This window comes from Spea bombifrons, chromosome 6 (assembly GCF_027358695.1).
Source record: "Spea bombifrons isolate aSpeBom1 chromosome 6, aSpeBom1.2.pri, whole genome shotgun sequence".
Lineage (NCBI taxonomy): Eukaryota > Metazoa > Chordata > Amphibia > Anura > Pelobatidae > Spea > Spea bombifrons.
In genome coordinates, this window is record NC_071092.1 from 34,589,544 (window position 1) to 34,604,499 (window position 14,956).

Genomic DNA, 14,956 nt, shown 5'->3' on the forward strand with positions numbered 1-14,956 from the left:
ACAGCAATGTTTTCTTATTTGGATAATGAAGAACTGTGTGTTTCACCCTTTTGACCTGCCAATCAATTCAATCACATTAACCAAATAGGATTTGTTTGGTGGAAATGTGTTCTAACTTGATATTTGTCTATAGCTTCTTGTACAATGCTGCATCAAATATTTTCACAAATTGTCTATTTAGTGCAGCGTATCCGTTTTCTGATCTCCCATCACTTTCACCGTTCTAATCCCATGTACCTGGCACGGCCGGGCTCCAGCAGTGCCTTCTATAAGTGCCTACTAAAGCTATACATTTATAAAACTCTGCTTTACCATTTAACCTCATCAACAGATTTCAAATGCCGAATTCCTTAGTCACTTAACTATTTAATCGCTGGACTGTTCATTATTAAAGTAACGCTTGCAAGTTCTTGATCACGTCTCTGATTGTTGAACCCGGTGTAGTTATGTCATAATGGTAACACCTATGTATTTTTTGTTACATACAAACAATTGCAAAAGAAAGCTTGTAGAACATGGAAAGGGAACAAATAGTTTAATTCCATCGATTTTCCAATAGGTTTCTCACTCGTCGACTTGTCTCTCTTGTGGCCTGAGGCATTATTTTGAGGGAATGTTTACTCATTAAAATGGAGGAAAGCTATAATCATCACGACTGACTGGATTTATGGGGTTGAAAATAAAGTGTCATGGGATTTTGTTTTCATGAATGTCATTTGTAAGGACATCATTAGACTGGGAAATGTTGAACAACAGTACTTGAACAAGCTACTAGCTGCCAAAATGATACATGGAAAATGGTTCCATCCAGAGGAATTCCATGCGAACAGCTCGGAAACAATCATAAACACATGTAGAATGAACCACGATCAATGTCTTTACAATACTGATGTATACAGCTTGCCAAACAAGCATACATTACTGATAATGTACATTATTCATGCATATACACTGCTAGAGGACGGAATGTTTCCTCAAATGAAGCTTGTTTTTTTTTTTTCTAAATAAAGTTGCAAATGCTCTGTAAATGTTTATGTTAAGTATGCCATAGGTAGTGTCCTCATTTTACACTGGAAAATCTCCTGATACTAGCATTTTACCATTTAATATCATATAAACAATACCTTTAGGTGTATTATTATGTGGTTATGTCAAATACTTGTTACCGCTATTATTATTATTATTAATATTAATTATTAAATAAATAAAAGCCCTAAGAACAGATAAGATGAGGACATGGGATTGTTGGAACAATGTTTCTGATTATTTAGTCCATGTTCACATCTGATATAGTTGGGTGCTAGAATAGGGCAACAGCAGAGGGGCTTCGGAACTTGGCCCCCTCCCCAGGACCTGTTAAACTAGGCCTAGGGCTATGTACTTCCTCACTGCCAAAAATGTTTCATGCATTTTTCAAATTTTAATCATTAAAACGATAATATGAAGAACATTAAAATGAGCAAATATTTCACCCATAATTATTCCCAATTATATGATAACATAATTACATTCCTTATAATAAAATGCACTAATTGATTTATTATATTTTAAATGCAAACCAATGAAGTCATTTTAAAGCTGTAACAATGAGGGATCTGTACACAGATCTGGAACAGTATGATCTGCCAGGACAAAGCATGCATCTGATTCATTTTCTGTTTTTACAACCAAATGTAAATAGGGATCAGTATTTAAAGTATGGGGCTTATAGGGTGAGATATACGAGTCGTAAAATTAAAAGACATGCAGATAAAGTGTGGCCAGGGTGTGGTGTCAGATAGCTGCAGTTCCTGTGGCTTATCAAAGACTCATAGCTACATAAACAGTAAAAACGACAGGTGCAGATCCCCCCTCTAAATCAAATTGCACGTAATGTTCTGACATGGGAACAGAACGATGTTTGAAACCTGTTTTATGCAAATTACAGCATACAAGGCTTTGTCACTTTAAAAACATGGCTGCCATTCGTGATGTATTTTCATTGGTTACTAGTTCATGAAGAAATCTGGTCACCCTAGTTATAATGGTGTAACTGTTATACTACTAATACTGCTTCTACTACTACTGCTACTGCTGCTGCTGCTACTACTGCTGCTACTGCTACTACTGCTGCTGCTTCTACTACTACTGCTGCTACTGCTACTACTGCGGCTACTACTACTGCTACTACTACTACTACTACTGCTGCTGCTACTACTACTACTACTACTGCTGCTGCTACTACTACTACCACTGTTACTACTACTGCTATTGCTACTGCTACAACTTCTAAATCTCTACTTTTACACACACACACACAGATATATATATATATATACACACACACACACACACACACACACACACACACACACACACACACACCGGTGGAAAGTAAGATTTAAGCATGGGGAACCAAACAGCATTTTTGGTGTGTCTGTTTCTTGTGTAAAAATAAACCTGTGTGCTATAAAATCATGCTTCTGGTTAAGATGAGCTAAAATTAGATGCATTCAGTTCTGTAAAAGTTAGCTTTTTATACTTTAAATCTTACTTATACTATTTATAAAGGCCATTTCTGGTACAAAGTCCATAGCAGCCAGTGGAATGGTCAAATAACAGGAGCATTTCATTGGTCATTTATAAAAAGTTGCACCAAGATAGACAATTTTAAATGCAGACTTTGGGGATGATTTAATTTCAATGCACCAGGTCTATTCCTACTCAAATTAACACCTTACTTAATGCACCAAATTAAGAGGTTTTTAAGAAAGTAGCTAATTAAAAATGTATATGTAAAAGCACAAGTTTATACCAGGCCCAATGCTTTGACCTAACAACTCTTTTTCAGGCAACAATTAGATATAGGATAGTTATTGTACACAGCTCTTCAGCATGCTTAATAGTTAAATTATTAATGGCTATTTGGTGAAATGTCTCTACAACCATTGGACATCTACTTAGTAGAAATAAAACAATAATGCTCACATTATATATTAATGTTGTTTAAGTATGTGATTTACGTTGACATATTTAATCTATTAATCATTCAAAATCTAGATGGCCAGGTCCCCTCTTAGAGTCTTTTGAGACCACCGAGACTACACCATGTCTCGTGCAGCACTGCTAAGCAGGGCACTTACTGTTATAATGTGTCAGCTGCCCTCTATGTGACTTCAACTATTTGTAGCACAATGATTCATGAGCTGGGTATCATTAAACTCTGATGTGTTTTTCTTGGAGATGTAACTCACTGTAACATTCCAATATGCTGCTGATCTCCAAAATACAGCTCCAATGGGTCATACTTTGGAATCCAGATCCTTCTATTCAATCTCACATACCAGCAGTACTGAGGATAACAGATATTGTCTAAAGGGCCACATCATAACACTTACCACTTTTGTCGGCACTGGTGCAAAGTGGTAAAAGTGGTAGAATTACATTTTCATTTACAACTCTGCTTTTAAGTGGGGGTTTTGGCTAATCTTGCAATATGTCTGAGACCAGGGATAAGCAAAATGTAACAGAGTTTGGCCTGTGGTAAATCCCCAGTTGTAAGCTCTGCAACATATGATCCACTTATAAAGGCAATCTAGATCCAAAATGCAAGGAAAGACAAGGGGACCAACACAATTATGGCTAGAGTTAATACAGTGAGTTCATACAGTTTATCGGAAGGGTTAATGAAGTGAAACACTTTCATGCAAGAGCCTGACTCTCTTACCACATCAGAGTGAGGTTTTCATACACACTAAATACTGGAAACAAACAAATCTAAAGCAAATGTCAGTACACAAGCATTTGGAGAATGGGAATTCCATACATTATGTGCTAGGCAACAATACAAAGAAACATGCTGGCTAAAGAACTCCATGGCTGTGCATGGGATGCTCTGAAACCTCTGGAATCAGTAAGCCATACACGTGCTCAAACACTAGGTGGCAGCATTGGCAAAGTCACTTAGAATTACGTTATCAGCTTAGCCGTACACAGGCTGCCTTCATATTTATTACAGCGCTTACTTTAAAAGTTTATTTTAAAAATAAATATTCTTGACTTTATTTAGAACACAGCATTTATAGCATATTTCTTTTCGGCTACCACTTGAATATTATCTTTCATCACGTGTTAAAAAGGTATGCGCAATCATGAAGGGAATATGAATTTTCATACCATGATTGGCTCCTTCAGTTTTTTTTACATATTTACTGATTTCTGTGGCAGGAAGGATTCACATATCCCTATATTTTTTGTTTTTTTGTTACTCTCTAACATTTCCCATCATTACCTTATTGCCTGTTCATTAGATGGTGGTTTCTCACAGGTTACTGAATACACATGATGGAATGACTTTCTATCTGATATTAATCACCTTTAATTATCAGCCATCTCTACAATAACTTTCTGATATATTTGCTTGCTCACACCCTTTCTTTCCCCAAGATATTTCTATGCTCCTTTGACACTGGCAAGGGTTAATCCACCAGCACGCGCTTCAAGCTTCACTAACTCCACAGTTTAGTGAATTTAACACTTTCTTCATATCTTTGCTCTGTGTTTTTTTTGGGATGTCATTTCACCCTTAAGCATTGCTTCACTTGCCCCACTTTCACTATATTTAGCCGTTACTTGCTGAAGCAATGATCTCAGCTTCAGTACAGAGCCGTCTCTCATTCATTCAGGCCTATCTGATCCTATGTCCCAAAGGGTAGACAGCGTTTATTCAGAGAGATGTGCACACTCAGGCAAAAAAGGCCCACAACGCCAGCTAATACATCTATTATCCGCTTCACGCCACTCACGCTAATCTCACACAGAATACAACATACTATTGTTTTTGCAAATCCTTTCCATGGCTTGTTAGCCGACTTATTCAAAACAAATTGTGAAAGGTCCATTTCAGTGGAAGCACCTCACGTCTGGAGACAAAGACAATGTCTAACAACTGCCTTATTAGCTGAAATCAGAATACGCCAAGTGCCAAGACCAGTTTCACAAACTAAAGTGGTGCCTCTGCCATTCTCAGGTTTGGCATTTTTACCGTATGACTTCTCACAAGCTTTGAGTGATTTTGGTATTAGTACAAAATGTGCCCAAGCATCTACTTTTAAGACATGGGAATATCTTGTTATGGTGAAGCTCTCCTTAACATGTCATTTGTAGTAACTGGAGGAGAATGAATATGATGTCATAAGTGGAACGTGCAATGTGCTAGAAACTGGTGTGCTAGAAACTATGATGGATTGTAACATGCCATAACCCAGAAGCATACAAACACAGCATTGGGCCCATCTAGCCTGGCCATTTTTCCTGATTTAAAGACTCAAAGTATAATGAGCCTTGCCGTGGATTGAGACAGCTTTATCAGCCTCTACCACTTTGTTCTGTTGATTTATGGAACCTATTTTACTTGCACACCTTGAAAATGCCACCTATATTACCTATTCACTTGCACGTCTAAAAATGTTGCCTCCTAGTATTAGTTCCTGCAACGGTTCAGAATAAAGATAATGTAAAAGGAAGCATTCTGGGTTTTTAACTCAACAATACAAGATATGACTTGATTACAGACTAAGGACATTTCAACTTATATTTTTGTAAAACATGTTTGCTTCACATAACAGCGATCAGCCTATGTCCCTGTGGTTCCTATCTACACTACAGCGTCCTCCTGCTACCACTGACCTCGTGACAAACGCTTTATGTTGTTGGCGCTGTTTGATTTTAATTGCTCAGGCATTGCTTAGCTTTTCCCGTCTGCCTACATAACAAAAGTTGTTTGAAATATTTTTGTTTTTTTTTTGTCTTTGTTTCTTTTGGATAGGTATTTATAAACGAGGTCCAGATCTTCTGAAAGTTGTTATTTGTGTGAATTTTCCACAATTTGACAGCCAAAATATTTTGGCAGATTATGACTTTGTAATATAAATAAAATGAATAAATTAAATACATATAGACACCGCTTATTTTATTACAGAGGTTAATTTGATTAAAGGACTTTTACTTTTTCAGAAACAAAATGAATGCAGAAACATGGCCTACCGAGTCTACGCATTGTTAAAGGGGCTGTTCCACTTACTCTGCTGAATTTAACACTTTTACAAAGCAATATTAGAAACATCATTCCTAGTAATGCTGAATGCCCCAAAATATCCCAGGAAAAAATATCGAATCATAATTTGTCAGAATTGAATCTAATGGGAGCAAAGGCCTCTTCTCCTTCAGTACCTGTATGTCTAAACATGCGTGAATCTTAATGTCAAATTGTATATTGTCAATATTAATATTATTTTTACTGTTTCTCTATGGTAATAGCGCTACAGTATATGCTGAACTTCATAAATAAATATAACGGAATGTAATAAATGGGAGCTTACCTTCACGTATTCCATGGCCGGTTCCAGAATATTGTAGTCTCTGAAGGGTTAAAGAAAAAAAATTAAAGTTTCTGTGTACTTACATTACATTTATTTATAAAGCGCCGGCCGATTCCGCAGCGCTGTTACATTCATTAGAACAACGTATAAACACATACAATAACACATACAATAACAAACTGGTTTTGTGCGAATGCCTGAATATTTGTAACTTTGTATATTTTAACAGTAGCATTTCCGGTTCCACACAAAGGCTATGCCTTAATCGCATTGCGGTAACACTCTGTCTTTCTCAAATGTCCCAGTTACCCTGTTTCTCATTATTTAAACCACCCACACTAACATTTAGAAATGACATACTTATTACGACACTGGTTTAGGGATATTCATATTAATATATTAATAACTGGAAGAATGTGCTTATATAGTCATTTTAAGTATGTTAGCCAGAGGCTAACCCAGAGTCTAAGTGCCAGGTTATCTTATATATATTATACTACTTCAGAAAAGAGTGCCATTATATCAGTAATTCAGAAAGTTCACAAAAGTTCAGTTGGACACGGTTACTAAGTAAATGAAACAAATTGTAACCAATGTTCTATACAATTACATGAAGCGACTGTAAACTATATGGACATATTAAGAGTTACATTGATTTAGAATCACTATTAGGATGAATCTCACCAACATCTGAAAGACGTTTAAGCTCAGCAGCAGGATAGACCAAGGTTCACTTAAATATGCAAGAGCAGAGTCTTCTCCCTCTGTACCAGTATGTCTAAATGATTTTTAATTGTATTGTCAATGTTCATCTTATTTTTCACTGTTCTCTGTTGTAATTGTGTTATGCAATCTGCCGTTGCTCTATGAGTAAAAAAAATAACGTAATTAAAATAAGACAAGGCTGTCCAATAAAAAGAAATCCTCTACAACCTATGTGTTTTCTGCTTTAGTAGTCATAGTCCATTAAATAACATGGTAAGTCACTCATACAGGACCTGATTTCTTCTTTTGGTTTAGGTCTAGGACAGATAACACACACTTCTACAAACTTATGCTAATTCTTTTTATTGTTTTATAAAGCGCCATCATATTCCGCAGCGCTGTACAAACTAGTATAACTCGTAGTGTATAACATAACAATTTGGACTTACAGAAACCAGATGTAAGAAAGGCAGCTTGCTCAAATGATCTTACAATCTAATGAATAATAAGTCTGGTGGAATTTTCCTTTGCTTAGTTAAGGTGGTTAGCTTGGAATTTTGTTATCAGAGCCCACGTTTTTTCAGTTTCATGCATAAAACTAATTACTATTGGACATACGTCTGTTACCATGGAATACTTTCCCTACATGGAGTTTTCCCTACTGATCACTGATCTTGATCACAGTTCATTTTGAATTCACAAACCAGAGAACAAGAAGATTTCTAATAACTGTTCCATTAGGAGGCCCCTTCAGTAAAGCGGCTTTGTTCACCGCATACATAAAGTATGATTACGAGCGGACCAAAGATTACGACAGGACAAAGAATTTCAATGCAAGACAATTACTTGCCCTGGAAAAGTAAATCAGTGACTCATGTCTATTCAGCACCCCACACATATATCCCCATGAGGCCACTTCACAAGCTTTATGAAATAATTGTTAAAGTGGTAAAACAGGTATGCCATATAGAAGCATTGGGATAAGAGGTCTGTGTCCTGCAGAGCTCACACTCTGAATATGGAACAGGTCATGTGCCTATAGAAAGAACATCGCCTCATATAGAATTTGATTTCTATATTACTGCATCTATATATTTCAAAACTGGTATATATATATATATATATATATATGTTGTTCTGAGGCATATGAAGAATATTTCCAAGGTTGCATTAATTATAGATTTAAAAGATGGGTTCTGGGTTTATTACGCAATGAAACAAAATATTATAGTAGTATAGTAAAGTGAATACAAAGTTTTAATTGAAAAATCAGATGATTGATCTTACTGGGGAAAGGCAAATAACATAGACACCAGAATTTAGTTTTAACAGTTTATACAAAGCATTACATGGGATATTTCAAATTGTCAAAACAACTACAACATTATGGTGAAAGTATGATTTGATGTCATGGGACCTTTTAAACCCTTCCACTCTTTAAGCATCAGTAACGCTATTCTGAAAGCTGGAAAGCCTTTTCAGATAATCCTGTTATAGTTGACCACTAGAGGTCTCTGCAGTCTGATCGCACAATAGTTCTGACCCCAATTTCTTTTTTTTTTACTCAATAAGGTAATTTAGACAAAAAACACAAAACAACATTTTGGGTAAATACAAAGGCTTGTTGTGGGTAAGACATTAGTATAAAAAAAAAGGAAGAAGAATACCATAAACCAAACTGAAAGGGTTAGGCAACCAACTCTGGTTAGCTAGAGATCCATACAAAATGTCTTGTTGGGCTGACATTGTGTAATATGTAATTATGGTATAGTCCAAAGAGAAGATTCTCTGTCAGTGCTAGCATAAAAGTAAGAATGTCCCTGGAACTTTCTTTTATTTTCTGTAATATTTTAGAGGTTGTATTCAGAGTAATGGGAAAAGAAAAATAAATCAGTAAAATAAATCCATAAATGAAACCGTAGGCCAACCCGCCATTACACATGATGAAAGTGAGGTTGGACATATTAGTACAGGCTCCCAGCACGAGTTTGTTCATCTGTGGCCTGTTTAAATAGCTCTTCAAGCTCCTTAGGTCCCTTGAATTTGACAGTGCCCACACCTATAACATATTTTATGGTCCTCCTTGCATTATGGTGCCTGATAATAAAGAATCTTAGCATTAGAGACTTAGGGGTGTATGTTAACTCTGTTAAGGCAGCAGTCTAGTCCTACAAATTGTACGTTCATTTGAATGCATTTTTTGAGTCCATTCTGCATACCGCATATTGGCGCATGCACTGTTTAGATATTGGAGACTCCTGTCTTTTCCTCCTCTCCTGGCTGTATTTACTGAAATTAGTAGGCATCATGTGTAAACCTCTTGCACATAGTCAATAGCACTTAAAAAGTGTTACATTCTGCAGAGTAGATGGAAAAGCACCTTTAAACCAGCAGTAAACAGAAAGATGTGTTCTATTCTGTTACAAAAATGTACTTGTTGGTAGTTATTGGCCTTGGGGTGCAAATTAATGATCCGTGGCTCAAAAGAAAGAATTTTTACTGGAGTCTCAAGGAGCGAAGCATTTCAGTCATTTCTTACCTCCTTCACATTCTCAGTCATCAGTTTCCTTTCAAATAGGGTTGGAGAATGTTGTGAAACTGAATCCTGGCCCCCCCTTCCACATTATATTCTTGTGCAACAAATTATATTCTACATCAATCTAAGCAAACGTGTATCTTTATTGTAATATTTACTTAATATAGAAATGAATGTACTGTAGACAGAGTAGGAGTTTACGGAATTAATACTATCAGTAATGTGTACAAACTCTATTTAAAATTGGAAAAAAATCCCAGTTTCTTATCGAGCTGCAAAAAAATGTTTCCAACAAACCAAGTTGAAACACTAAATATCTCGCTATGAAGACATAACAATAAAAACCAAGGACATTAGTATTGTTTCCAGAAAAAAAAAATACATTTTTGTTGAGCGTAATCATTTAATAGATATTTTGTATTTTCAATTTTAACATTTTAGATGCCAGAACAGTAAGCTGAAGATTTCACTGTCACAATCAACTCACAATGGTAGAGGCAGGAGTGGGTCCTGGGACCCCCCATATCACCCTGGATTCCTTATTCAATGGTTTATGGTACATGCCGCAGACTGCCACAGTCTCCTAGAAATGGAGCCTATGGATACTCACAGGGCCGGCCCGACAATGGACCCGAGTGGGGCAACCGCTCCAGGCAGCACTTTTGAAGGGGCGGCCGCCCCAAGCCCTTTTTTTTTTAAAGCGAAAGAGAGAGAAAGGGGCGCCGAGTGGTCAATACCCGCTCGGCGCCCCTCTCTCTCTCTCTCCTCTGCGGCGAGTCTCCCTGTTCGGTCTCGGTGCCGGCTTGTAATGCTGAGTGCCGGAAGAGACCGAACAGGAAGACTCGCCGCAGGACTGTTGAAAGGTAAGTACAAGGGGGGAGGGTAGATAATGGGGGGGCGGCAGGGACGGAGGGAGAGGAAGGGTAGATAAGGGGCGGGGGGCGGCATTTTGCCTTAGGCCGGCCCTGGATACTCAACTTTACAACAGTGAATTCTTTAAAATCTGACACCCAACAGATTTAATACATTTCTTATTAATTAAAATAAATATCAAAAGGTTACAGGTAACAGAAAAATACTTGTCTTTTTCATCCATAACAAAAGCACTGAAATATTGTTCCAACTTTTGAAAAATATGCTTCGCCAAACACCAGGCCAGCTGGTCAACAGCCTGGAATCTGATCATCTGAAACTAATTGTTAAAGTTTACTTACAATACAATTCATCTTTCTCCTGGCACCACCTCAGAAGACCTCTTGGTTGAAAGCTGGGAGTGGGACCTTATCACCGTAATAATAACATATGCTCACTTAACCTGACATGTTTTCAAAATGATACTAAGGAGTATGAAAAAGGTAAACTGGCTACTAAAGATTTTTTGTATTAATATCTAGGGTATTTTTTTAAAGGTAATATTTTTCTCTTTAATGGCAACATGTTTGTATCTTTATGATTAGCAAAGAAAGTGAGGGATTTCCACTTGCATTATGAACATACATTATATGTACACATTCAGGCTGTAACATTGAATTTACAAATTGTTAAAACATATTAATACATCAGTAGTGTGAAATGAAAAATGCACAGTTTACAAGAAGTGTCAGGTCCAGAGCTGTAGTCTACTGCCCATTAGTGTTCAACTATGTGCACCAGTTTGAAGCGAGTGGGAGCCTGGAGCTTCTATCACCCACTCAATGGGTAATCTGCCTTTCCCCTGTGCCACTGCTCAATGGGATTCGACTGGGACACCTCTCATCTCTCCAACTGGCCCATTTCCACTATGGAGGTTGTGCTGAGCCCCCACAGTTGGGTTCAGTTATGTCAGTGGAATGAGCATAACTGGCAACTTACTGCATATACCCCACACAATAAGAACTATATATACGAGGTCTCCACACAGAAAACATATATAATCCATATAGTCCAGTGTGGTAACATCGCATTCATTCATATACCCCACACAATAAGAAGTAGATAAACGAGGTCTCCACACAGAAAACACATATAATCCATATAGTCCAGTGCGGTAACATCGCATTCATTCACATCCAGGGTAACTAAGGCATTATATTGTTCCTATACCGGTAATATTTTTTAATAGCTGACATGCTTGAAGAATAAACATGTTAGACAAATGTATCCATAAACAGTTAGACATGAGCCAACCACACAGTAGCTAAGAAGGCTGTGTTTAGATAGTTGTCGTAACTTTAATACACATCTCACACTTTGTAAAGTGAATGTTATAGTGCATTTCTCATGCCCAGACATGGTTTGAAGTCATGATAAGCTTTCCTCTTCGTGAAATATAACCCATAAGAGATAAAGGAACAGTGGGAGGGGAGAAGCACCAGGTTACAATGTCTGTATCAATGTAAAGTTCTATGGAAGGACTTAACACTTTGTCAGTCTAGAACAATGGCAGCTCTAGGAAGATGCATTAGTTCTCTTTGTTTCCAAGGGGACTCCCAAGGAAGTCACACGGGATCTTTTTTCACATCCACTGGTCCGGACACAAATTTTTTCTGTCCCTGACTAGACTACAAAAGCATTAGGTTTATTGACATCCATGACTATAATCCAGCTCTGCTTCACAAAGAACTGAAAGGATGAAGTTGCTAGCTTTAACACTCCAGAAACAACAGAGCAAAGGCTACGTAATCCCCGGTGTTTGTGTGCTCCAGTATACGGTGACCACATTTATAAAATGAAATCATTTATTAGGATTAAACTTAAAAAAGTGATTTTTATATTGTAATTTAATACGGTAAATAAAAGCAGTGTTGTTTAAAGCAAAAATAAACAGGTTTTGAAATATAATTTGTCTATTGGGGCATAAAATATAAAAATTAAAATTATTATTTTGCCCATCATAATACCTTTCAATTACTAGATCATCGGTCAAAACAAACAGACCACCAAAAGATAAAAGCAGCTAATTTGAAGTATAGAATTGTTGCACTATTGCAATTTATATTGTGATTATTCTGTGTTTCCCTGTACTATGCTATGTTCATTACCAACACTCTCATAAATCTACATGAACAGTTCTAGTCCCTTCCAGCTGTTAAAGAGAATCTGCATTTGTTGCTTTACGCCTGTAATTCCACAACTGCCAGGCATCAAAATGTGGCTGCACAACTCCGCATTCTCAGTTACTGAATTCTGCTGGGCCAGTTGCCTCTTTTGATGAAACGTAATGTATTCTTTGCATGGGTGGAAACATATTTCAGATACTTGTATCACTATTCCGGTGTTAGGCAAAGAGCTTGACTATGTCGGGTACTTGAGGTGGTATAAAGTACAACCCAGTCCTTCTCAGCTGACAAACCTGTTTAAGTTGTCCAGAAACCAGCTGGAAACCTTATGATGGAAATCAACCAGAAAGTGGCTGCCTTGGTTAACAGTAGACACAAGGCAGAGGTGCCAACCCACAGACGAGGAAACCTTCTGTTCACAGGCGCCAGACCTATTGCAAAACCTTGTACTCTCTGATCTTAAATGGTGGGTAAAACAGTTTTAGACATGATACACATAAAACAAATAGGAGACACGGTTCAAAGGTCAATGGTGCTCTTAGTATGACCCTTGGGTCACTTCAGGCTTGCTTCAACCACTTTCCTGGTATATTTTGCCTGAGGAACTAATCCGCCTGTCTGATTTCTGATGGATGACTGTAGCTCCTGAATTTTCACTTGAAGCACAGCATCATAAATAAATAAGTCAATACACAGGACTTTTGACACTTTCTTAAAATGCCCTAGCCCCGGGTTCTTGTACATGTGCCATCATTATAAGGTTTTTACAGCAGGTAGAAATAAGATTGCTATATTGACCAATAATTCTTCGCTGCTGTTGCATTCTGTTTTCTTTACATGATCGCGGTCCTCATTAGTCAATATGTTTTTTTAAATTATTTATCTAATAATATATCATCCATACATCAAGCTGTGTCTAAGACAAATGATCCTAGCACCGCTGGCTGCAAGTACATTTCTTCTGATGCTGATCAAAGCCAGCTAATCGTATTACTCAAAGCAGAGGTCCAAAAATATAATAAACCAAAACGTGCCGTAACAGGCAAACAGATGCCCATGCAAAATGCAATTTCTCTATATAAGCTTTCACAAAAATAACTGGGGATCCCATAAGATTTCTGTAACCCAAATAGGTCCTTCTGTATGGGAAATAAACCATTTGCTGTAACATGTTGGAAAACTGGCCTTTACTATAAAAGATCTAGCTGTATCTTAGTAAGGGTGTGAAGAACAGTCACAGTACCATGGTGTCCTGATGAAGGTGTGTGGTGAAGAAACATTTAATGGATCTGGCTAATGTTGGTCTGCAACACCACATTTCTCTGATTGGCTGCAAGATATTTTACGAGATTACTTTAGTGAGCAGCCATAAACCAGCAGGGGTACCATAAAATAATTTAAGGGTTATTTGGTAGAACGAGCCCCTAATGACTTCAAGTGACATAAATGAATTTGCGTAGCCATGTCAGCTCGCCAGATTCTGTCTGCTAAGTGCCTCCAAGATGGAGACAAATAATTAAAACGCATTACATATAATTTGTAGTACACTGGGACACAAAATAAAAAAAGGCTGGGGGTTTTACGTAGAAATAAAACGACACAAAATGTTAAAAAGCAAAAGCACTTGGGTATATAAGAAATGGGTGACAAGACTATAAAGAAGGCAGAATGGTAGAACGGGTTAAGTGATCTAGCTCTTGGACCACTTGAGAATGACTAGGGAGGCAAGATTGTTGATATTGTCTCCAAGGTTGCCTGCCTTTTTGACAATCTCCTGGCCTGGAAGGGATCAAATGATTTTTGTATATCGTATTGTAGCACAACCAGTGCTGGCCAACATTATGGGGGCTACAGTTGATCAACAGCTGGGTAACCACTACTTGCCCTAGGAAGAGATCAGAGATTGGAACTCAAATTATAAAAAGAAAATGTTTCATTGGGATAACTCATGCTATGTTTGTATGAACACTGTGGTTTGCCGGCAGTAAGATGTCAAGTTGATCTGTACAATCTCCTCTTGTGAGTACGAACCATGGAATGATCACAGAAATCAAACTAATCAAACATCTGGAATTCCAAAGGATCTAGTCTACTATATGACAGGTCTGACCTGCTATGTAACGGCTCAGACTCCCCTGTACAAATATACTCCCTCTCCGAAGGTGAATGCCTACATTGCTGAAATGATATGCAACATGCTCATGTGAATTTCGACATCTCGACGGATAAGCTCTCATGAACATATTTCTTGGGAAATGCTGCATTCCACTTGCCTATAAGCTCATGACTCACGTACATTTCATATTTCTCGGAAGGTA

General features: G+C 37.5%; 1 protein-coding gene across 1 annotated transcript in view; it reads right to left on the reverse strand.

The window, feature by feature from the left end:
- Positions 1-14,956, reverse strand: part of BCAR3 (BCAR3 adaptor protein, NSP family member) — a 53,367-nt gene that overhangs the window by 21,954 nt on the left and 16,457 nt on the right. The window contains exon 3 of the mRNA XM_053470118.1: positions 6,360-6,399. Coding sequence (XP_053326093.1) covers positions 6,360-6,399 — 40 coding nt within the window. The remainder of the gene's footprint in view (positions 1-6,359; positions 6,400-14,956) is intronic.